This window comes from Macrosteles quadrilineatus, unplaced genomic scaffold, assembly GCF_028750875.1.
Source record: "Macrosteles quadrilineatus isolate MER2022 unplaced genomic scaffold, UCM_ALF_1.0 Scaffold_2__2_contigs__length_208266976, whole genome shotgun sequence".
In the NCBI taxonomy this organism is placed as follows: Eukaryota; Metazoa; Arthropoda; class Insecta; order Hemiptera; family Cicadellidae; genus Macrosteles; species Macrosteles quadrilineatus.
Genome location: NW_026542595.1, coordinates 156,670,045 through 156,696,368, shown reverse-complemented (window position 1 = coordinate 156,696,368; position 26,324 = coordinate 156,670,045). Strand labels below are relative to the sequence as shown.

General features: G+C 33.6%; 1 protein-coding gene across 4 annotated transcripts in view; it reads right to left on the bottom strand.

Moving 5' to 3' along the window:
* Positions 1-26,324, bottom strand: part of LOC128984101 (synaptotagmin 1-like) — an 86,671-nt gene that overhangs the window by 29,548 nt on the left and 30,799 nt on the right. For all 4 annotated transcript variants that reach the window (XM_054403383.1, XM_054403385.1, XM_054403384.1 and 1 more), the window contains exons 2-3: positions 10,154-10,311; positions 3,211-3,366 (exon numbers count right to left, since the gene is read on the bottom strand). In XM_054403383.1, coding sequence (XP_054259358.1) covers positions 3,211-3,366; positions 10,154-10,307 — 310 coding nt within the window. In that variant the 5' untranslated portion in view covers positions 10,308-10,311. The remainder of the gene's footprint in view (positions 1-3,210; positions 3,367-10,153; positions 10,312-26,324) is intronic.

Genomic DNA, 26,324 nt, shown 5'->3' with positions numbered 1-26,324 from the left:
CATGTAGCGATGCCAAAATATATTACAGAAAAAAGGTTCTTGATTTATAAATTTTGAGATTCTGGAACCAAACCTGGTGACCAGGTATGAGTGACTTACAATTCACCATCTCTAAAACTACATCAAATCTGTGGTATATACGAGGTTCTTAAAAAAAGTAGCAATACAAGTAAGAAGTAGGTAAAGCAATCAGTAAAAATTAAATGAAAATTTGGAAATTAAACCAAACAAAACACAAAATAATATAATAATAATTGGTTTATATGTACTGTATATATTAAAATTATTTAATAAATATAAATAATTATGATAAAAAGTACATTTTGCAAGAGAGTTTCAAATTTTTTAAGTTTATGAATATTTATGTATGATACATTTTACGGTTCTCTAACTCATTTGAAGGGGTCCCAAATATGGCATAAATATTCAATTTCTAACAAAAGCAATCTTACTATAAATATTCTTACTTATAACATTCACAATAGTGATCTTAATCGTGTAGCTCATTCAACATGTTGTCAACTGCCTGATCAGAAACTCTAGCCTCTAGAGGTTTGTCCTACTTCTAGACAGGTCAATTTGTTGCCTCCAACGAGAAGTAGCGTTAAGATTTCCGACAGTTAATTTTTCTGGTGTCAAATCAACAGACTATAAGCAATCTTGTATATCTACTGGAGGTTATTATTTCATGCTAGCTTTAACGGTGTATTTTATACATCTTTTAATCAGGAGTTCCAGATTTGGATTAGGTGAGTACCAATAAGCAAAAATGACTAATATTTCCAAGCTGAAACCAAATCGAGCCCTGAGACATTTTGTGTGCAGTTAGCCATGAGAGAACCCGTTTTTCAGATTTGACTAGGGGGTCCAACAATTGGGGATGAGAATTTCTTTTAATTTGTCACATAGCAGAAACACTACAGAATACAGATATTCCTTACTTCAAGTTTGGCTCATATTAACCCATTATTAAAAAATATATATCACATAAGCCTACCCTTTTTTTCTACATACAAATTTATTAAGATATTGTAATTGAATTGAAATTCTATTTCTTAGCACCACTCAATTTTCAGACAGTAAAATGGTGAATTTTTTAGTAGGGTGAGTTTACCTCTGAATGAATGTTTCATAATAAAAAAACATTATCATATTTAACTACAAAACTAAATCTATTTTTGGATTACTTTTTCTACTGCCTTGTAATCTAGTCTAATAAAAATATGTCTTGAAAGTAAATTTGGAGCCTGATTTAAACATATCCTGTCACTGATTCAAAAAGAAAGTGTCAACCATCCTTTATTAACACAAACAAAATCAAGTTTTCCAACCGGTTTATCTTCAAGCTTACCACTAGTGTCTCATACAAACAAAAACAAGGATGGTTGTTTGTCATGGTTCTTTTGATGAACATTGCAATATATTAAATGTAATTCATAGTACACTTGTTGAGGTGCAAATTACTCATTTTGTGAATGAAATCCTCACCAATAGTTATTTGAACAGAAGGTCATTTACTGGATTAAAACTTTGTGTTTATAACCAATGAATTATCTTTTGGTCATTATTTTGGGTCAATTTATATTAATCTGGTTTATATTGATGGTCAATTTATATTGGGATCAATATATATATATATAAATATAAATATTATATTAATGGTCAATTTATATTGGGATGAATTTTCTTTCAAATTTTTGGAAACTAAAACTTTTAGTTGGATTGAGTACTTGCTAAGAAACAAAAGCTCTTCAGATAGATACAGAAGAATTTGACGGCAAAAAAGTTAAGGTAATTTACTGGATGAAAGGAGGTCTTTCATTAGAATAATATATATTGTAACCATCCTGAAATGGTTATTTTTATCATACCGTATAAAGGGTGCCCAGCTTTTAAGTGAGAATCTGGAAAGGGCCATTTGGTGGAATCATAGACAAAAAGAATGAAATATAGACTGTCAGCGTGCTAAGGTTGCCATGGTTACCATAGGTTCCGGCGCACACCGCTGTAGTTTACGTAGCGCGTACGCCGTAACTACCGTGGTGCTCCAAGCGGTGTGCGCCAGAACCTATGATAACCGCAACACAGCTGATGGTCTATATTTAATTCTTTTTGTCTATGGTGGAATGGAGGGGGTTTATACAATTTTAAAATTCAAAATAATATGCACTCATTCATTGGTGCAATGGTCTATGTGCAATAAATTGTAGTTCTCAACACTCTGTTTACCATAGTATGTTAAGTTTTATCATTAGTAAATACCGGAAATATCAGCAAGACATTCAAACCCTTCCTTCCCTTAGCTACCTTTTACAATGTTGGTTAATAACCTATTTCCCCATGTTGGAGACAAGTATAAACTCAAGCTTAATCTGTCAATTACAATGTTCAAACTTTGAAATCATAAAATAGCAACCCAAACTTTATCAATATTACTTTTTTTCCATGAAATAACCATTTTACTATTAGGTAAGTAACATCGTTTATATGCATTTGTGTCACCCAATAGAGAAACTGGCAATAAACTGTTTATGCAGTCAGTCTTGTTTATTGGATTTCCAAATGTTATTAGGATAAGTGCATGAACTAGACACTAAAACTCCTTTTCACCCAAATATCTCCTTTGAATCGCTGTGAATATTTATATATTAAAAAATATTCAGTGAATTAGTTCGATGTACAGGAAACTGGAAGTTATAAGAGTATATCCCTTCGATTCTCTTGACAGATGGTAAGAACCTACACTTTCACCTTTTGAACTCCATTATTCACTGATATGATTGTGACTATTTTGCATTTTATCAAAAGAAAGATAAAATTCATATAAAACACATTTTTTTATACACTCAGTATGAAGGTAAAAAGAAGAAAAATATACCTGGTCAGAGAACCAGCTTACAAAGCTTCCACCCATTCTGTAAATTTTGAAAATTAATTCTGGGAAACGTATAAACTATACAATCAGATTAGATAAGATTTTTGCCAACACACAAAGGTGTGGATTTTAAGGTGAAAGCGAGGTCTAACGAGGATAAGTATTCAATATATGAAAAGACAGTTTAGTACTGACTAAGATCATCTGGCTATCTAGGTCTATTTATTAGCCCAATCGTGGACAGCTGGATCCACTTTCGAGCCATCAAAAAGCTTTTGAATTTTCTCAACTTCCTTGATCACTCTACAAGTCACTAACTGATTGTTGCCGCTTACCAATAAATATAGAGACGACGACCCAGGTTGGCAGTCCCACCTCGTCGCCCACTGTGTGTGCCACGTCCAACACCTTCTCCTTAATCTCCTCAGCCTTCCCCTTGACTGTGGTGGCCTCTGTGGAAGCTTCCTCTGTGGATCCTGACACATCCTCATCTACAACAGAAATCAGAAAGGATTCTAAATCTAATAGAGAACTGACCAAGTTGTGAACAGTTGGTAAAAGCAAGCCAAGTTCTATAAAGGTGATGGAATGAGATGACAATGCCCTCATTGTCATGATATTGCTTTGAGACATTCAAACATCAGGATTGTTCAAGATTCAACCTAGATTATTTATCTTCTATCTATGTGATAAAGATGAAGCTATATTGGTTTTATGGTTTGGATGTAGCTAGTTTTTTTTTTACAATGTCTCCTTTGATAAATGTTATAGAGTGTTCTTATTATTGATGTACTATTTCTTTTTGGGGGTTTTTAATGATGGTTGCATATAAAAGATGTTATATGTAACTGTAAGATAGAAAGCAAGAGTAATTGTTTATAAAGTTCATTGAAAGGAGTTTATTGTGCAAATTTTGTAGCATCTTGCAATATACATTATAATGTATACGCTGAACATAAAAAAACTTACCAAGGTTATTTCAACAAACATTGTGAAGGTTTTTTAAGCAAACAAATTTCAATTTGATGATATCCATACAATTTAAAACTAGCTACCGTACAGATTGTTTTTTTTAATTTTTAACATTATAGGCTTATGGATTGCCTACAGTAGTTTAGATTATACAGTAGTTTACAGAATAATAACTTAAATGTAAACGAATCATGGCAAATGTTTATGAAGCACACATTTGAAACAGCAGTTTTAAGTAACTACATGGTCAATCAATATTTTTTTCATAAAAGGCGATTGTAATCAGGAAACTATAATCTTTTTATAAAAATTTTTTTGTTGACTTCTCATCCTGTTGCAAAATTGAAAGCAAATTTCATTGGAGAACATTAAACGACAAATTATCGTGAAGTTTGGTTTGAGTGACTAGGAGTCTAAAGGTGAGATTTATGGATTTTTATTTGGTAGCCAAGAACGCACTTTAGATCAGGCTGTTGTGGACCTGAGAAAATCATAATTTTCCCTTGGCTTAGCTTATTTAGCATTCTCACGAGTAAAACCTATTGAGGGCTTACTAATATAACCATTTTCAATAGGTGGCATTAACAAAAACAGTAAATGGACAGTACAGAAAAAGGATCTTTTGATTTTGATTTAGACAATTTAAGTGTTAATAAATTACGCCAAAAACCTAAGACTCGCAAAAACTGACTAGGTGTAAATAATAAATAAATAAATAAAAAGGCCTTTATTTACAAGCGAGTTTCATATACATGATTTTCAAACTTACTCAAGTCAAACTAAAACTAAACTAACCTAATATATACAGAAATTTAATATACAAAAAAACTACAAAGAAAAAACATTTACAATTTACATTTGTTTTTCTGCATTGCGGCCCTGAATGAGCCATACGATTTGGAGCTCTTTATGTCCTGAGGGAGGCCATTATACAACTGCGGGCCAAAATAAGAAAATGACTTTCTTCCAACCTCAAGCCTCACTTTAGGAAAGTGAAGCCTGCGGTCGGAACGAGTACCACGCAGGCAGATCTCCCCCCTGTACTTAAGCCTCTCGCTGAGGTACTGAGGCTCTCCCAGCGTGAGCACTTTGTGGACCAGGCAGCAGGTCAGCCTCCTGCATATTTCATCCATTGGGATGAGCTTTGCAGCATCTCGGAAGGAGGACACGTGGTCAAAGCGGTTAAGGCCAAAAATGAACCTTACCGCAGAATTTTGAATTCTTTGAACTCGTGCCATATCCTCCTTAGAGATGCTGTTTCCATATGCAGGAAAGCAATATGTAAAGGCTGGGAGGACCAAGGACCGCATGAGTTGCATTTTGGCATATTCTGGCAGTAGAGTTTTAAATCTGCTAAGACCTCTCAGTCTACCCACTGCACGTTGAACTGCAGATGTGACATGGTCAGAAAAAGAGAGGTCTTTGTCAAGTACAACACCAAGTGTGTTGACAGTGTCGCAAACAGACAATCTCATGCCATCAAGGGTGACTTCTATAGCAGATTTACTCAATTCCTGCATCATAATGTTTGGTCCAGTATGCATGACTACACACTTGTCAACATTCAATCCAAGGCCATTCATGACAGACCATTGAAAAATGCTGTGCAAATCAGCATTGATGAGCCGGATTGCTTCTGATGTCTTGTCTGGCTTGTATGACAAGTGTAGTTGGCAGTCATCAGCATACAAGTGTGCCGTACAATATTCTACACTTCTGGACAAGTCAGACGTGTACAAATTGAACAGCACAGGTCCTAAACAACTACCTTGAGGAACACCACGCAATTTGCAAAGCGGATCTGATGTATCACTCCCAATTTTGGTAACCTGCAGTCGGGACTCCAAATAGGACCGAAACCAACAAACAACTTTTTCACTACAGCCATAGCACTTCATTTTGGCCAATAACAATTCATGATCAATAGAGTCAAATGCTTGGGAATAATCTAGAATAGCTAATGTGCTGTATAAGCCTTTATCTTTGGCATCGAATAGATCCGCAAACATATTAGTCAGTGCAGTGCAAGTACTGTGGTTTTTTCTAAACCCTGACTGTAGCTTAGGCAATATATCAAAGTCATCTAGAAATGAAGCAATTTGTTTAGTTACTATCTTTTCCATTATTTTTGACATTGCAGGTAACACGGAGATAGGTCTTAAATGCTGGACGGTTTTTGGCGCAGCAACCTTAGGCAATGGTTTCACATGAGCAATCTTCCAACTTGTAGGGAAAACACCTGAGGCCAGACTCATGTTTATCAAATGTGTTATTGCTCCAATTGCATATGGGCTAACAGATCTTATCATTTGTATCGATATACTATCAACACCTACAGCTTTTGATTTTATTGAGTTCATTGCCTCTTTAACATCATTTTCTGTAATCATTTTAAATTCAAACTTATCGTTATCTCCATGTTTTTTATATTGTTGAAGTTTATTTAGCAATTCAATGTCTATATCATTACAAGATCCCATATTGACAAAATATTCATTTATCTTATTAATGTCTAAATCTGGGGGGAGCCTACTATTTCTCTTACTACTTACAATCTCACAATTTTTTAAACAATTCCAGAACTCTGCAGGGTTTTCACATGAGGCAAGCTTGTTAGAAAAGAATATTTTCTTAGCCTCTTGGATCATGAAATTCAAACTATTTCTTATGGTTTTATACTCATACCAGTCTGAAGAATCTCTGGTCCTCCAATATTTGTTACGGTGTTTATTTTTAACAATTGACAATTCTTTAATTGTTTCATTTATCCAGGGAGCTTTTTTCCGTGTTACCTTCTTACAAACAATAGGAGCAACCTCATCAAACACTTTCTTTATATGATCAGTAATAAATTGCTCTATCTCATCAGGAGACTCTAGCTTGTACACACAATTCCAGTTAGTATCAGCAATTATGTTTAGTGCAGTATCTGCATTAAATTTAGAAAAATCTCTAAATGTGATTAGCTTCGACCCCCTTTTGTCTTTCTTACAAGATATACAACAATATATTAGTTTATGATCAGTCATCCTCATTCCTCTGTGGTCAACTATGCTGGGGGTGTCTATGACTCCAACTCTTTCAATCTCGGCTGATTTGTCAACTATGATGTGATCAATCAATTTTGCCGAGGTTTCTGTCACCCTTGTAGGCTCGCTGACAATTTGTATAGTGTTAGATTCTTTCATCAGCCTACGCAAGTAATTTGTTTCGCAGGTTTGTGACAGCATATCAATATTGAATTACAATTATCAATATTCTGTGTACAAGAAACAACACAAGTAACCAAGATATACACACTGTAATTAACTCGAGTTTGGTGTAAATCTTTGTTTGGTTTACTCTAGTTTTATAGCAAAGCTAAACAATGATGATACCACCAAGAGTAAGTAGAGTGGTTTCATTTTATCTCAGACACTCATGTTTGATTCATACTGGTTTAGGAAATACTCAAGTGCTATCTCACTTCTTGATTCTACTTTTAATCTCATTAGATTCTAAACTCACTGTCGAAAACCTTTACAAATTAGGTATAAGTCGGAATAGATTATTTTTTACTTATGGAAACTGACTGGCTAACTTAACTTGGGTTATTGTTTTGATAAATTGACGTTTTCTTTTTAACTTTGAATAATTATTAACCCATTCACATAGATCTTATATGCCTGTTTATGAGACATGTACACTGTAGAAGAATTATCTGTACTGAAACATTTTTAGTGCTAGCATCTTGATGTGAACACACAACATCACTACCTTTTTTTAACAGAGGGCCAGTTTACAAGTGGCCATATTGTGCACCATCATCTCCATCAAATCCCAGGTCCTTGGTGAACCAAGAGATCATTTTGACTATGGTAACCTGTTCTTCCCTTTAATCTCCAGTCAATAGGCCAAGGGATCTCACAATTATTTTTAATTTAATCATTTGTTTTGATGTCAAAAAATAGTTTAAGGACTCTACAATCTTAATGTACAGTACACTGACTTATTCTTTTTACCTTTCCATAGGTTGAGCTTTTGTCCCAATACTTACATAAGATACAGTTTCAAGTTTATTATCCTGACAAATGTGTAGTGGACAAGTAAAGTAAGCCAAGAAGCAGTGGGCAGTATGCAGACTGCTGGGAGGATTTTATCAAGTCTCTCATCAGAGACTTTCATCTGAATCTAAATTTTCTGTATGAAAATTTCAATTCATTTGTATTTCATTTATTTAATATTAAAGCTACAATATTGTTTTACTAGGTAAGTAGCTGGTAAAACAATAGGGGATATAATTATGGTATGGATTTTCTTTTGTTTGTGGAAAATATAGAACATCATTTAAATGAATGTGAAGTATCTGCTATCCATCAAAAGCCCTACTTGTTCCAGTTACGATAGAAATTTATAACATAATAAATAACATTTCTGGCCTAAACTCAGTTTTAATTTTTCTTTAATAAGTTACTGATCACCAAACAAAACTTTTAATTGGCTTTCTAGTTTTGTTAGTATCAATTTTGTATACAAGTTTGAAAGTTATATACTAAAATAGTTGTATACTAATAGTCCAGTCAATGAATGATCCAAAAGTAGGTGTAGAGTGCGTGAGCAGGTAACTAAGCGATTCCTTCAGAAACTTGTTCAGGGGGCTTAGGGTGTTAACATACCAAAAGTCCTGACTCCTAGGTGGTGAGCCAGGGGGTGGAGGGGGGGATAAAGGTACGCATTTTGGGTTTTTTGATTATATCTCGAAAACTATCAACTTTTTGTATACTATAGTAAATTATAAAATTGAAGAAGATTAAATTTTCTACAAGAAAAGTATATAATGTGTTTATTTTGGTTCAACAGATTACGAGTTATAACTTATTTAATTTATATCTTATTAAAATACTCCTTCCATAAGAAATACATGTAAATTAGTATGCGAAATGGGGCGAATCCTATCCGCCCAAAGGAAATATAACTGATATTCTGGAAATCTTGACCAAATTTCCAGTAATTTGACACTTAAATCATGAAATTTTGTCAAAAATTAAAACGAGGGTGAGCGTTTAAAAATTGGATGATTTAAGGTTTTTTTTTTATATTTCCAATAAAAAAATACCAAAACTCAACATTTTGTTACCTCGCCCTCGCCTTAATTTTGGATCAATTTTAATGATTAAAGTGTCAAATTACTGGAAATTTTGTCGAGATTTCCAGAATATCATTTATATTTCCTTTGGGCGGATAGGATTCGCCCCATTTCGCATACTAATTTACATGTATTTCTTATGGAAGGAGTATTTTAATAAGATATCAATTAAATAAGTTATAACTCGTAATCTGTTGAACCAAAATAAACACATTATATACTTTTCTTGTAGAAAATTTAATCTTCTTCAATTTTATAATTTACTATAGTATACAAAAAGTTGATAGTTTTCGAGATATAATCAAAAAACCCAAAATGCGTACCTTTCTCCCCCCCCTTTTTCCCCCCTCCACCCCCTGGCTCACCACCTAGGAGTCAGGACTTTTGGTATGTTAACACCCTAAGCCCCCTGAACAAGTTTCTGAAGGAATCGCTTAGTTACCTGCTCACGCACTCTACACCTCATTCCTTGACTGGACTATAATTAGAGCTGGTCTTTTTTTTGTTTAGGATGATCCATTTGTATTTACATGTTTGTATATTTGCTAGCTTTATTGTACTTTTGTTAAAGGTTTTGAGTGGGTAAATGTAAATATAATATAATTCAAGTTCTTGAAACTGGGATGGGAAAAAAATCACTTTAAGCCTTGTAACGCATTTTATAAACAACATAATGCATCATAATCCCATATAGGTTTGTATTAAGCTAGCATGTACAAGTCCTCTGCCCCTTGTAGGATATGGGATATGAGTGTATAAACTGGTCTTGTAGTGAGATGTATTTGGACCTGGAAAAATATGTAAAAAATAGCTCTACAAGATCACCCCCTACCCCTCTGACCTGCAGCTTAGCCACTTTTTTTTGTAGACAGACCAGACAGATTTTAAGATGTTAAGAACATCCACTCCTGAGCAAAATTCTGCTAGCAAGATGTTGTGGATAAAGCCAAGTAGGCCTTTAGGAAAATTTTCTGTATAATTCCTTTTTGTAATCTTAAGGCAAAACAGCCTAAATATGTCTTTGGGCAGTCATCAAGGTGGTTACTGCAAGTGTGCCCCTGGTCAACAGTGATGGAAAGAATTAAAAAAATAACTTCTTTATTGATTGACGCATCGAGTTATTATTGCTACACATGCCCAACAATTAGACCCCTGCAAACCTATTTACATGTTGTGCATACCTAGTTCAGGGGCCTCAGTTATGACTGCTTTGTGCTGCTCTAACACCTTATGGAGTTTGTGGTGATGGGGGGAAGGCTCAGTGGAGGGTAGGAACACCTCCTCAACCTCCGTCCTCGGTTCCTCCCCCACATCCCTCCGGAACACCGGAGCCATGCTTCTGGAACAGGGAACAGGCATGTTAGTAATATAATGCAGACCTCTACTTAGTATGGTTGGATAGTAGGCTACTGTGTGTCATATGGTCGTTTCAGTCGGCTATAATGGAAAAGAGGTCTTTGAATTCTAAGGTATAAGTTGTAACCGTCATTCAACTTAGAAAAGGATTTGACGGCCTTAGTCACTAACAAGACTAATAATAATAATAATAATCTTTATTGTCATTCAGCAACATAAAATTACAATAGACAACGTCAGAAATCAGGACACAAATATGACATCATGCTTAAATCTATATCACCTTAAGAATCATTGAACATTTTGTTGCATAAACTGTACATACAGGCCTATTTAAATTTAAAATTCTAAGATTGAATGCTCTAACACAAATTTATAAAAAACTTAAGTAAATAATGCTTCAAAACTAAACAATTTGTAAATATTCAGGAAATTTGTAAAAAGATTTTTGGTCATGTAGGCTGCCTCCTAGTGGCCAATAGTGTTAAGAGGTCAGAGTAATTATTTGTGTTTAAAAAATCGTCTATAGAAAAAAAGGCTTTGCTAATTAGCCATCTTGATAATGTTGATTTGAAAAGGTTTATGTTATCAATTTCTCTAAATGGAATGGGAAGTTTATTGAAAAGTTGTAATTGTAAATATTTATGGTTTTTTGTGAATTTTGAAAGTCTAACTGGTGGGATGTACAGGTTGTTTGATTGTCTAGTTGAGTGGTTATGTATTGAGTGACACTTAGTAAAATTTGTAATGTTTTGTTTAACATAGACTAAATTATTAAAAATATAAATACTTGGAATTGTCATTATATTACTATTTATAAAGAAAGGTTTGCAGTTGACTTTATTTGGTATATCAAACATGATCCGCAGGGCTTTTCTTTTCAGGGACTACAAGATCGCATCACTCATCCTACACTCACCTCCATTCATACTTGGCAAAAAATACATACTTTGTATGGTCGCCATTTCATCAAAAAGTATTAAAAGTATAAAAGTATTAAGTATGGTAAACCAAAAAATACCAAATCCAATCTGGAAAGTAATTGCAATCTAGTCTTCCTCAACCTGTACAAACTGACAACTCCTCATGGGCAATGTACGAAAGAGCTTCCACTGACCTATAGAGCATGTTTAAAACCTACACAACCTTTCTAAATCTACCTACCCATTTTACAAAAAAACACTCAGCTTTTAGTAATTTAATTAACATCCTCTTCTAGAATTGTGTAGGCGAAATGTGGTGGTTGTGTTCAGTAATGGGCGTTGTGGCCGTTCTGTGGTTACTATTATATTCAGCATTCATACCAGTATTGTAATAGTACTGTATTTTTAATGTTTCCAGATGGATAATTTTTAGCTAGAGATAAAATGGTTGTGTTTAGTCGTAGAATTTTCAAACAAAACAAATGAAGAAAAACACAACTTGAGAAACTCTTGAAACATCTTGTTTGTTATCAATCCCTACCAACTCATTGAACAATCCTGTGCCTAGCCAAAAACATGGTTTTAGAATGTTTTCACTTAAAGATGGACCTCAAGGAATAATAATATATATATATATATTAAACTAAAATCTTGCCACTACATGCAGACTATGCAGACACTATGCAGACGATTCATGTTGCTAAGTACATACATATATCTTTCACAGCCGTTAAATTTATGTTACAGTAGTTTAGTATTAATGCGTAATAATAATATCCTAGGTCATCCCACCCCTTGTTGTCTGGACCAGGGGGAGGGAATGAGAGAGAGGGGGGGAGACTGCGTCGACGCGTCTATATCTATATAGAGTACAGCTAGGGATCAGACATCAGACATCACATAACGTTACCATGGCAACGCTGACGCACTACATTACACCCACACTGCAATATCTCCATCCTCGTCTCCCCTGCAGTGACACTAACGCTGCAATTGCCAGGAAGCACAGTTTGGGAGATTAATTTTTCCTTCAGAGCTCTGCACTTGACAATAGATGTACCTAGAAGGCCACTTTAGTGTTAACTATAGCAAGCAACATGTCAAGTATTATAGTATCAAAGGGATAGAATTTTACAGTAACTCCTTTAGTGAGTTGTTCGTTCATGTTGTATTTAGATACAAATTTTCTACTGCTGGACCATAGATGGAATTTATACTCTAGTATCTAAATATCTATTATTATAGCCAGTTTTAGTAAAAAAATTACATAATTCAATTAAGCAAAAGCAGAGCAGTAATTTATTTTTTTTCTCTTTTATTCACCAACTTTTTACTTATTTGTAACTTATTACAAAATGCAAAAATTAACTCAATTAGCTTCTAATATAATGTCAAAATGAAATATATTTATTGTTTTATAGAGTGTGAAAATATTCGACAATGACATAGTCAACAGAGAAGTGTTTGCTATTGAAATAAAACAACACTTTACATTATGCAGGGTCGTTGAGAGAATGGGCGAGCGATGGGGGGGAGGGGGGAGGACAGTCGCGATAAATAACCTAGTTAACACAAAAGCTACCGACCGGCTGGAAAATCGCGAGTTATAAATACAACGGTAACCCTGCAACGCATTTTTGGGGTTTATTTTATACAGGGTTGAATTTGGATTTAGATGTAAAAGTTTTATTTTACTCAATATATGCATATTCAGATTTCAGTACTGAATGAAAGGAAGAAGTAAAGTTGACTTCAATTGGTTTCACTGTATATTCGCTTTACAGTAAAGACATATAGAAGAGGGTTACTATCTTTTTAAAGTATAAACACGTTTTAGGCTTATGCATATAAGCCTTAGCTGGAAAAAATATGAACGTGGAACACACCACATAAACACACATTTGCTCACGTAGGAACAAATCTACGTGAGCTCCCAAAATGGCACGTTGATTAACACAAAAAGATTCGTGCATTCGTAAAACACACGGAGATTCATTTAAATAGACTGCAGCTTAAAACCAATATTCTACGAATATCTTACCATAAAAGATTTATTTTCAACCTAAAACAAAAGACTTAAAAGTGGCATGTATCACCAATAGCTTACTTCATGCATGCCAATAACTGTTATTATTATTATTATTATTATTTTATGGCCAGCATTGGACCACTTAAGTCTATTAAATGGTCAGATTCTTTTTAAATTCTGTCTCATCTTCTTGTCCGCCCAATACTTCTTCATTCTTTCCGACCGTTGTTTTCTTTCTGCTTCCGAAACCACTCTTCCTTGTCTCTGATTGTTTACTCCTATTGGCAGGATGATATTTATGTCTTTGAGTACTGCAAGCGAATCTTTGAGTACCATACACAAGTATGGTCAATTACTGTTATACTGTAGTGTTGGTTAACAGATTTCGAAAAAAATTTAAGTACTACAGTATTCCATAATATTTCGAGGTAAGAATAAAAATATAGGCCTATGTTTTGAATAATGATAGGTACTCTGAATATTCCAATTGTTATTTTGTTAATATCTTACTTTACACATAATTACAGTATTATTGCTGCGTCGATATTTATTGCATCGAATACAGGCGCCAAAACGCAATACCCGCAAGGCAGGGGTGTAGCCATATTGTCAGATGGCGCCTGGTTCCTAAACAGTCCAGTCTAGCAGTGAAATATACATTATAACTGAACGCAACAAAGCATTAATTTGCTCAACTTTATGGTTTGCGATTTTTTTAGCTGAAAATTATTTGAATCTTCCCACAAATAATTAACTGTTTATTTCTTAGAGGACTAATCTCAAGCTGAGCATTTGTAACATACCCTCATAGAGATTGTTCTTTCAAAAGATGGAAAATGTTTTGTATTAGTTTAGGGAGAATGTTATGGTATCAATTAATAGCCCTACAACATTTATAGTTGTGTGTATTTCTGTGTGTGTAAGACTTCTTCCATCTTTTTTTTTTTAATTTTTTTATGTTTTAGTTGTTATAATTTGTCACGTACACACCTTAAATTCAACACTTTTAGACGTCATCCACCCCTTTTCAACATTATTCAAAAGATTACTAAGAAAATAATAATCTCGCTGTAACTCGTCAGTGTAGCGTATTTTATAAGCTAATATAGTCGTATTTTTTATACATATCACCAAACAACTACCATACTTGTTACTGCCTCACTTTTCAGTCAATTAGTTTTGGTAAGTATCGAAATGTAAATTATTTTTATTTTAGAATTTCGGAGTTTAAATTCAAGATAGAACTGTCACTTTGAAGCGCAACAATCTTGAAGGTTGCCTGAGGATAATTACAATTCTTTCTTATCCAATCTTTTTCTCTCGGTTTCTCTGGAATTTAATTTAGTTTCAATGGTTTACTCACGTCTTAGTCGTGCTGAAAATAAAATTTCCAGATTTAATTTAATACAAACGCTGTAAAAGTTAAGTATACTGAACAATAAGTACCGACAGTTACATACGGTTATATGTAGTTACACACGGTAAGTAACTAAATAGACCTTTATGGAGAATATACATTTTCTTTGGAATTCTAGCATCATCATCGCGTACTACATTCCTTTGCTGATTGTTTTATTCTTCCCATAAGTATAGTGTTCTTAAATATCACATAAACTAAATACATAAATAAGGAACACGTTTTGAAAACCTTAAAGTCAATCCAACAATTACTGTTATAAATGTACAGATTGGCTTATTTTTAAACACACTAAAATAATACAGTAATTTAGGCTGAATCAGGCTATTTTATACCATTTTGATGTTCAAAAAGTGATCATGGGCCAAAGAACATCAATGTTTTATTTAATTCTATGAATTGAATAACCTACATTCCTACAGATCTTGTAGTTAAGAGAACTAAAAAACATACATTATTTATCAATTTAATAATTCGCCAAACCAACATTTATAATGTCTAATTTCAAATATTATTTTATCCTAACTTCATAATTTTACTTTTTTCAGTTTTAGAAAACTATATGCAGACTACGACTACACATTGCAACGTTTTTATCAAACAAATACTAGTTTTGTTCTCGGTGAGTGTAGTGTATTGAGCATATTAGGAGAAAACTACTTAGAAAAGAGCAGTAAAATACCACGCGGAAAGAACCAAATTTGAAATTGGTGAACATTTCTAACATTGACACTTGAAATGTTGCCAGAATAGTTTGGTCGATACATCGCCACGGGCTGTAGTAACTTATAGCAAACTAGCTATGCACTTTTGTAAAACTTGTTTTGGGTATATTTATTTTTACTAAGAAACGTGTATTGGCAATTTAATATGTCCATGAAACATCAACGACAATATTTACTAATTGTATTGAATTCACATTTTCTACTATCATACCTCTTAAAATAGACTAAATTACTTTTCTTATGTTCTTAGTACAATTTAAGAATACAACGGAAGAATAACAACGCGTGAGCAATTGAGTTTTTTTAAGATTCTTGCACTGTAGTAAGTTATGTGTAGACGTACAGTATACATCCTAACTTTATCTTATTTGTCACTGAAGTAGCTGTAACTATTAAAGGATTAAATTGTGAGGGATAGACATTATGTACTGTCAAGTGCCAGTCTACGAAAGATACAATCACTAATTGGCCCTTATGGCTCTTCCTGGTCGATTCCCAGTTTAACTAGTAATGAACGAAACCAAAAATGATTTAAAAGCTCATTGTCTTGGATTTTATTTTGAAAATGAGATGTTCTTGTTCAGATTCTACGCCAATTGTTTAGTATCAGATGAAACTATAAGGTTTAACACTTAAAAATGAATGTGACTATAGCATCTGAATGGGCAATACTGGTTTTGGCGAGCCTTAGGCAGGGCGTTGGCCCATGTATTTGTTGAATTATTTAAATATATGGCAAACGGATATCAGCATAGCATTTGTCGGGGAATTGTAACCATTTTGAGTATTTAGAAGACGTTCGGTATAAGAGATCCAATAAGGATACAATTCTATGATTATATGATGATACTTTTAAAGACTTCTGACCCAAAAAACCTTCGGAGTAGGCACAATTCAAGCTTTTTCTAGGTTCATAAAAAAATACATTTTAAAGAAAATCCTAAAACATTGGCTCAAGTGCTTACATTTGCTGATAGGAGAAACTAATTTTCGTTTCTACAAAAACTAAAAAACCTACAACGATATTAAGCTATCCGATATATTAAAAGGCTAAAAAGGATAGACGACTATTTTGTTTTACATTTCATTAGTTTGGTCAAATTTCGTTGGACATATCTCAACCATAATTGTTCTTTAAAAAAGTGTTTTAACAACAATTCAAACTGTTGTGTATTACCAATTTGTCTGTCCATATTAATCAGTTTCTTCTTAATACTTTTGATCTTCCATTTTCCTTTTTTTTGTGTTCATGTCAATTGTCAATATGGCTTTAAGTAAGTTTTGTTTGGATCCGTTTTATGTTTACAATAAATTAATAAATACATTAATTTAAAGGAATAAATGGTTGTGAAAAATACAGTGTTGTAGTGTAAAAAATAAGGATGTTGAACGAAGTTAAGATGAAGGGGTGGATGCACCGACATTGCCCTGTGCATTAAATCAAGTGCCCCCCCCTTCTCCTGTATAACCCCCCCCCCCAGCAACCATGGCCGTGTACCTCCTTCCACTACACAGGGAAAATAACTGCTTTTTCATTTTACTAGCAACGTGATTATAATTGCCTGCGCGTTTCACCAGGGGTTTTATTAGGTAAGGATTTCGAGGTCGTGTGTTTTCACCGTCTTTTACTTGTGTGAGGATTCTTTTTTATTTCTGAATTTATGAGTGGAATATGGTTTGTTTTGGTACATGTCAGGTTTTGTTTTAAGGAATATGGTAGGTGGATTTATAACATTTCCTGATATTGGCACTGCCTTGTTTGAGTTTCTTAATATGTATGGTTTACTAGTCCATTATAATTTGGAAATGCAATTCCTATGACATTCTATAGAATTGAGAGGGTATATATTACAATTTTGGTCAGTGGATGTTCAAAGGAGGGGGCTCTCCTGCTGTGGGATACCTCCATTAGCCCCCCTTGACAAGGTCTTAGAACCGCCACTGATTTTGGTACATTCATATTGAATTAAATTTATACATGGTTATACCATCGATCTCTATTACTACAACAGATCGATGGTTTATACAGACAGCTACAGAAGTTGACAAAAGATAACAAATTAGCCTTCCCCATAACCCCATAAATTTGTACTGAAAAATAGCTTGAATATCTTAGAATGCCAGAAGGTAATGGTCAATGTGGTTAGTTGACAAATTAGGTTTTGCAACTGTGTGTTTGCAGCGTGCATGTGTGTGATTGTATTCGTACCTGGTGACGCGATAGACCATAATAAGGGACCAGATGTTGTGAACAATAATTGCGTCACGAAGAGTTAACGTTGTTTTCACACAATGCTGGCTGCTGAACTTTTAACTAAGAGTTCACTTGCTAGACATTTCAATTTTCCCCGCATAAAGGAAGTAAATTGCTTATTTTGTTTTCATATCAGCTCTTTACGACGGTGTTTCGCTACGTGTTTTACTTAATAGTTTCACAGGCTCGCATTGTTATTCGCTTTGCTGACTGCAATTATTTTTGTTGAAATTTATAATTCTTAAAATAGGTAATTTTTACCATGGGGTTTTACAGAAGATTTTCCAACCAAAACGTCATGTCTTAGTTTTCTTCCGATTACCGAGGGAGAATAAAAAATCATACTCTCAATCGGTAAGCATCGATACTGGAAACTAGATTAAGTATATAATACTAGCTGTACCCACGGGCTTTGCACCGTTTAATTTCATAAGTATTCGCATGGCTCAATCACGTCCCGGTTGAAGTTCGTTCGCTACGCTCACTCACCTTTAGGTTGGAGCTCGTTCGCTGCGCTCACTTGTTTTCAGGTTAGCTCGTTCGCTACGCTAACTCGCCTCCAGGTTGATGTTCGTTCGCTACGCTCACTCATCTTTTGATTGCAAATTAGCTGTTGTCATAAATTTTAAAAAGTCATCTATTTTTGTTTATCATCATATATCATTGTTTATAATACTAAAACATAAACTACACATAACTAAACATACTAACTAAACATAATACTAACATAAAGGTTTTTATGTTTTAATATTTAAGATTGGAGAATTTAAACGTTGTTAAGTGCACAGGTGTGCTGCGATTGGGGTTTAATACATTTGGACTTATTCAAAAGTAAAATAGCTTTCTGTGCTGCACTCTGTAGAAACACTGTGGCACTATTTCAAATCATGACTAATGCTAATACAGAATGTTGTAATTATTCAAACCTACAAAACAGTTGGTAAAAGTAAACATCTGCTTTTGAATTATATTTATTTGTAAACATTGTAGATCAAAAAGTCTGACATTGGCCCACTTAAAACCCTCTGGGGCAGAGCCCTTTTGATAGATCTGCACCAAACTTCACTCGAACCATCCTTGAAAGATGCTTAATAATGCCTGAAAGTTTCATTACAATCTGTCGAGCGGTTTCGGAGTCCATAACGTATATACATACACACACACATACATAGTTCCTCTTTTATAGATATAGATTAATTTCCGGTTCGTACGGCTGAAGTAGAAGTTGAATAACTGAAATCACTTGTAGGTTAAAACTAATCACCCGGGTCCCCAAGGCAGAGGTTATCGCTATAACCACTAGATCAGTCGCATCCGTACCTGTAATTATGGACATAAAGTAATGCTATAACAGGTACGATTAATTCTGATGCAAAAATATGCTAAGTATAAGTTTCAGCTTAAAATATGAGCAATTAAATTATATAACTGATACTAAAATATTTCTAACTGATTTCTGAAGAGTATGTTCTCCAATACGGAGAAAATTCTCTTTGGCAGCGGATACTGAGCCAGTGTCGTATCACAATGCTAATAGTTATTAGTGATTTATCAGAATTTGAACCCTAGTACATAGGTACAGAGCCCAATATAAATTAATATAACATGTTTAATAAATCTAAAAAGAAAATAAATCTAAAAAGAAAATGACACATAACATACAAATCCGTAAATCAAGAACTACTTCTTTACCAAAACGTCATGTCTTAGTTTTCTTCCGATTACCGAGGGAGAATAAAAAATCATACTCTCAATCGGTAAGCATCGATACTGGAAACTAGATTAAGTATACAAGTGCACAACATCCTAAAATGTAATTGCAGATAATGCACAGTTAGTTCTATACACCTGGGGATGGCTGTGGTATGGCGACCAATGCTGCAGCTCTATTGGAATGCAATTTACATAGTTTGACCCTAGATATTATTTTAAGCTGCCTCAAACATACCTGTCGCTTTATAGACAAATATTTATAACCTATTATTATAAAAAATCTACGAATGTTGAAATTTATATTATAGTTGGTGGAAATCTCAAATAGGAAATTTTATCAGATTGAAATGCATGTTCTTTTCTGAATGAGTAGTCCAAAAGAATTCTAAAATTGAACCTTTGAGATGAACTTTGACATTATCGGGATTTTCACCCATCAAGGAATGCATAAAACAATTGTATAGTTAAAAATAACATATCAATGTTATTCTCAAAAGTAATTAACTACCGATAAAGGTATGGTTGGGGAACAACTTAGGTAATAAGAAATTTGATTTTGTAGATTTTGTAATGCATATGTTTTGGAAATCTACTTAAATTATATTATAATTCTTTTAAACTAAACATTTAAATTTTTAGTTACTATTTATACCGATTCGCGGACCGAGGAGCGCACAATACCTGATCTAATGGGAGGTCATAAATAAAATCCGTAGGGGTAGGACCAAGGAGCGCAGAGGTACCTTGCGCGCCTCGGTCCTACCCATGCAAGGAACTAATCCCCTAATTATACGGATTAAAAGAGACAATGGCTGGGTCAACCCTGCAAATAAATCCCATTAGTCGTGCCTCATTGAATACACTACTTTAAAATGAAAATGTAAGGAGTAATTTTGAAACTATAAATATGTTAACAGAGACAATGCAAGATACTGTATTATGCATTCGAAGTAGTTATCTTAAAAACAGTTGGTTTTTGTCCTACGTTAATCAGCCCATTTTCAATGCAGACAAACTGCATATTTTTCTAAGTGCAGTTTAATAAAAATTAAATACTTATCACTAAATAGTACGGAACTCAATTTTCATTATTCTATTATAGTTAAAATCATATTAGATTATTCGAGACAGCTAAACTTTCTCTCTGCGTTTCAGAACTATCAAATGTTTACATTATTTTGTTTTGTAGGTATAGTTTATACAATTTTGAAATAGCTTTGAAGGCATGACGACTATTAATTGCTTATAGCATGCATGATTCTACGTGATTTGTTTTGATCATCGACCCGTGATTCAACCTTCGTCTCCGTCCTGTGGAAACACCTGACATTTTCTCTCGTGATAGAGGTTAGGATATTGAATGACTTAATATTACCGGACGTTCGTACTATTTAGGAGCAACGAATACCATTCTTGAAACTAATTCTTAAGAACAACATTATATTATGTTGTGCATTTCCGGATTAGGTGGGTGAGCCTACTGCTGAAAGTGATATTTGCCAAATGACAATGTGCCTGGGCTAAATTTACTTCAAAAAGTAGTGTTTACATAGGCTTTGTTTAAATTTAAAAATACTTTTTGTATAAGAATTACTTAGGTTTTTCTGAAAGTATATAGTTATAAATATCTGAAAATAAATCGATTATTTTGTTTCGTTTACTTTTTTAACTGTTGTATTGCCGACAAAAAAGTGTATCTAATGAAAACATTTACTCCTCAAGATCCTATAATTATTCCCAACTGTTTAGACAAGCACAAATTTGTTTAGTCAGAATTTACTTGGCTATTTCCAAAGTAATGGTTTAAGCATCGTTTAAGTAGATTTTATAGCCTCCGGATTACCAATAAATATAAACATAATTACTCTATTTTAATGCTAAATTCAAATAACAATAACCGGCACATACTCTAAAAGGAATTCTAAAAAAAGAGTAAACTACAAAAATTAAAACTTGTCTTTATTCAAGTAGTGTTACCAGTTACAAAGTATCTATTAAAAAAATAAACTTTTGAGTCTAGAATCAAATAAGAGATAATAAGTAATGAGTAACTTACAATCAGTGACGTGGGGTTTTTTTTATTTCTTGCTGTACATATAATAAGGTGACCAATTTTACAAATTCGTTACCGGTGCAGATTCCTAAAGAAAGTTCTACTCTCGGTTAATGTTAACGGTGCAGTTGGTACATTTTCTAACTAATGTCACAGATTCGTGGGTAAAAATACTTCGTTGGGGCAAATAAATCCTAATCAGAGTGCACCATAAGTCAGCATCCACAATGTAATATACTGTGATTTTTCTTTAAATTAACAATAACTGTTTCATCTAAATAAGGCTAACTGATTATTTCAGGGCAAAATAATCAAACTTATTTATCCAGCGAGAACAAAGTTATTTTTGAAAAACATCAAACCGTAGGCCTACAGTTTAAACATTTTTTAGGCCTGTACAAACATTAGTAACAATGAATTATGATGTTCGACGTTGTGACATGTTGCTATTTAGACATTGTGATGACAATGTTATATTATACATCATTTAACAAACGTTTTACATGGTGACAACATAAACGCCAAATATAGATGATAATTCGAAAATTAAAAGAAAGTAATACAAATTGAGTTTAAATTAGCAAGATGATTTGGAATTGCAATAAATTTAAAATTATATGGAATTTGATTCATGCTACCATAGTGTTGGCTAAGTAACTTTAAAAAATTGTTCCTTTGTAAAATCTTGTTTTTGTAATATTATGTTATCACTGTTGGCATTAAAAAGTAAAGCTTTCCTCCTAAGAAATGTGAAATGAATTGAGAATGGCCCGTATTGTATTTTTGGAAAAAATATATGGGATTCGAAATAGTACAAAATTGTCCAGATAAAAAGTCATCATTTTGACACAAATACAATATACATAGTAAAATTCTGACTCCGATCCTTGCTCTCGAGTCTGAGAAACTGCAAAGTATATCAACTATATACTGTATTGGTACGTATGTTTTGTATTACCTTTTCTTTTTATCAATCAATGGAAAAATAAAGTACTTCAATGGATATGCGCATTTTACATATCATAAAGAAGAGATGGTTTCTGTCTGTTGAATTTACCTATAAACTAAGATGTAAAATTCAGGTTTTTTTATCAATGGTGGGTACACGTTGAAAGCATTTAATTGTATTCATGGATTTAAATTAGCTAAGGATTTTACAAACCATTCCTGCATAAAAATTAGTATATTTCATAGCGAGGGGTCCCATTGCAAATTTGCACATTTTCATAGGGTTCAACACCTTTTCTAAGGTAAAACTAACGGTGCTATACCCCTTTATTTTCAAAGATCATGTTTGTTTAAAGCAGTTATTAAAAGTGAATAAACTTACTAATTTACAATAATTTCCATTCATTGATTTTAGATCTACACCATGAAGACTAAAGTCACCTACCTTAATCAAGTCGCAATTATTAAAAAGTAGCCTATTTAAAATCCATTTTTATAAAATAAAAGAAATCTAAATGTGGTTTAACATTCAACTGAAGGATCAGCTTTTATATTGCAATTTAAATTCGAAAGTTAAAGTGTACGGCCTGGTAATTTGTTGATACATTAGTTTGGTAATAAGTTGCACTAGAAAAATATACCTGAATCAATGGTGTAATCAGTGAGGCGGGACTAATGGGATTTACTCGCAGGCATTGTCTTGTTCAACCCTCGTAAGTAAGGGATTAGTTCCTTGCACGGGTAGGACCAAGGAGCGCAAGCACCTCTGCGCTCCTTGGTCCTACCCCGACGAATTCTTCGGCCGAGGGGTTGACAGTTTTACGACTTGCGCTCCTCTGTCCGTTTCCCATTTATACCACCTTAACTGATTATTTCAACTGAACGTATCCATCGTCAACAATGAAACTGTATAAACACCAAGTTTATTAGGGCTATGTTTTTAAAAATTCTTTGGCACTACATTACCAATATGGTGCAGCCGCCTGTGCGTTATTAATATTAACAAAAACAATCTCACTTTTAAAATGAACAAACTATGAACGCAAAATAAAGTACCATAAGATACAAATTACAAATTGCCAAGTAGTTAATCAATATTAACTGTTACAGTTTAATTAATTTAGCATAAACATGATATTAAATTAATTTAAATGCAATATGTTGCAAAACGACGCTAACAATGATTGCTCTAGTTAACAATATTAAAGTGCCTTTGACTTGATACCCGTTATTGGAACTATCTAATACACTGCTAGAATCATTAATTTAAATACTGTAGTTTAATCAAAATTGGCATAGTTATTGTCTAATGCGTTATTACAATCAAACCCCCTAGTACTGTGCTACTTATATTTTATTTTTATTGATTTGTGTTATTATTTGTTTAAGTAAAATCCTCCCCAAACCTATTATTGATAATGTTGAATGATTTTACTACACTTGGTTACGGAGACACATGCGAATTTTGTAGGTAGTGACCCATTTAGTTAAAGTCTGTATTCTTGACATATTCTTCACATATTATGAAGTGGTACATTTAACAACATTAACTACAAACTGTACTAGAATCTAAAACGAAAGGACCTGCTTTCACAAGGATCAAGACTAAAATATCACCGGTTTGGTCCTGATAAATGTATGAACGAGGATCTTTTGTCAGTAACAAAAGTAGATTATGTGATCTTCGACCCATTTTCCTTCAAATTAAAATACGCTGAACAGATTCTTTACCAAACAGAACAATAGTGATTTATCACAAATACCATCACTTACATGCATAATAGATATACCTCCATAAAGAAACACATACCCAAAAATACCAAAACCATTCCATTGCACGGATAAACCCAAACTTCCTACCAGGAAGTCCTGAAATTCATCGGTAAAACCACAAACCAGGGAACACAATTTTACTAATGATTATTTAGCTATACCAAGCTTTGGTTTCCTAGTCTGTTTTAAAACCCATGTAAAACGTGAACGATGCATAACACAATCGCTACGCATACCGAGGTTTATTTTTATGTCCACGCTTCGCAAAAATCATTGCCGTAGTGAAGGCATGGTAAGGGTAGCGGGCGGTAGAGTTGGGGTGATCAATACAAACTTACCCCCGCCTCTACACCCGCTACCCTTACCTCACTGCCTTGGCACTCCAGCCATCCCACCCTCTGCCATCCACACCGACATATTGGACATCAATGTTTATTGAAACGGTTTACCAATTGACCTTGTAGTACACGTCATGGTGTTGGATTATTCCCTGTAATAAAACAATCACATGTCGATGACGGTTTGGGTTCAGCACTTCCATATTTTATAGAATCGTAAAACGCAGTCGTAAACGCTACGCCATGATGGAGTTCTTGATTTATTTCAGTTGGATTTTAATCTTTGTGGTTTTCATTGAATGTGTAATTGTGTTTTATTGTACGATTTATTAATAGCAATAAATGAATTTGGTCAAACAGTTCAAGTTCAGGAGTACAGCAGTTTTTTTTTTTAACAGGAAATAATGAACTTTCGTATGGTTTCAAAAAGATGTATCATTCTTGTTGATCAGTTAAATTTAGTGTTACTTTGATTCTTTAAAGGAGTTTTGGTAAATTCTATAATTTGTTCACAATATAACCTAATTTAAAATACAATGAGCAAATATACTTATTAACATTAACTAAACCGTCACTTATCCTCTGGTACTGTAGAAAAATTCACTGATGTTTATATTTATCATGAAATAGGAGAGAAATACTTATTCTAACCGTGAAAACACGTCAAAATATGTTTTAGGAACTATGATAAATACTTTTAGAATCAAAAAAATTACCTGAGTAAAAAGTCTCTTAAGTTTTAGCTGATACCTAAAAATTAACCTTAGATACCGTACCAAAAATTGTGGCCCTGGCTAACTGACTACCTTCAATACTTATTGGTATGTGTTTTTCTAAGGGAAATCAAGCTAAAATGATAATAGTACAGGATTCTAATGTTGTAAACAACATTTGTTAACAATAACATAGTATTATAAGTTACTTCAATTCTGTTAATCCAGAAAAGCAGTATTTTTATTAAATAAGGCTATCTCTAGGATATAACTACAACAAACGTATAACCAAAATAGACCAACTAGTTGTTCGACACAAGCCGGCTTTGGAGGCAAGCAATTCGAAAGACAAACGATCTCTGCGTGGGGTAAATTACTTAATACACTACAACAACTCAATTCGTTTTTTCTTGCCAAGTAAACATAAATACTACTGCAGACAACTATAATTGAGAACCATATGATAAATTAGGTCTAACATTTAAGACGTAACATACTCAGTAAAACAGGGTGCCACGAAATTTCCCCATTCTGTATGTGGATTTACTCTTTGCATCCAGACAAATGATATTTCACTATATTATAAACTTGAGTCGTATGCGTAGTTATCTTTGTAACTAAATCTTCAAGAACTTAGATCCATTCAAGTGACAATCTTAAAACGTTGCATGTGTTCTAATTATGACAAATCCCATATAAGTGAATTTTCATCAATGCGTTTTCTATTCTATTTTTTTTCTATTTTCATTCAATGTTTTCTATGACGCACCGGGGTGTGCGGTACCTGTAAATTATGCCAAGTTTCAAGCTCGCAGTTCAAATAATTCTTTGGATATTTAGAGGTAGGATAAAATCACACACGGTAGATAACTACCGTATGTAATTTTAGCCCATATTAATATTGTGTAATAATTTGTGTGACAAAGACCCAAACCACAAAAGGGAACCCGGGAGTAATGTGACATAATGTATCTGTAAATCCCGATAGTGCCCTAACAATGCTAACCAATAGTGGGTTTACACTTTCAGTGGGTTTTCACTCGTACATTACAACCCTTTTCAAGGTTTTAACTGTATTTGTTTTCATAGGATTCAAGTTCAAACGTACCA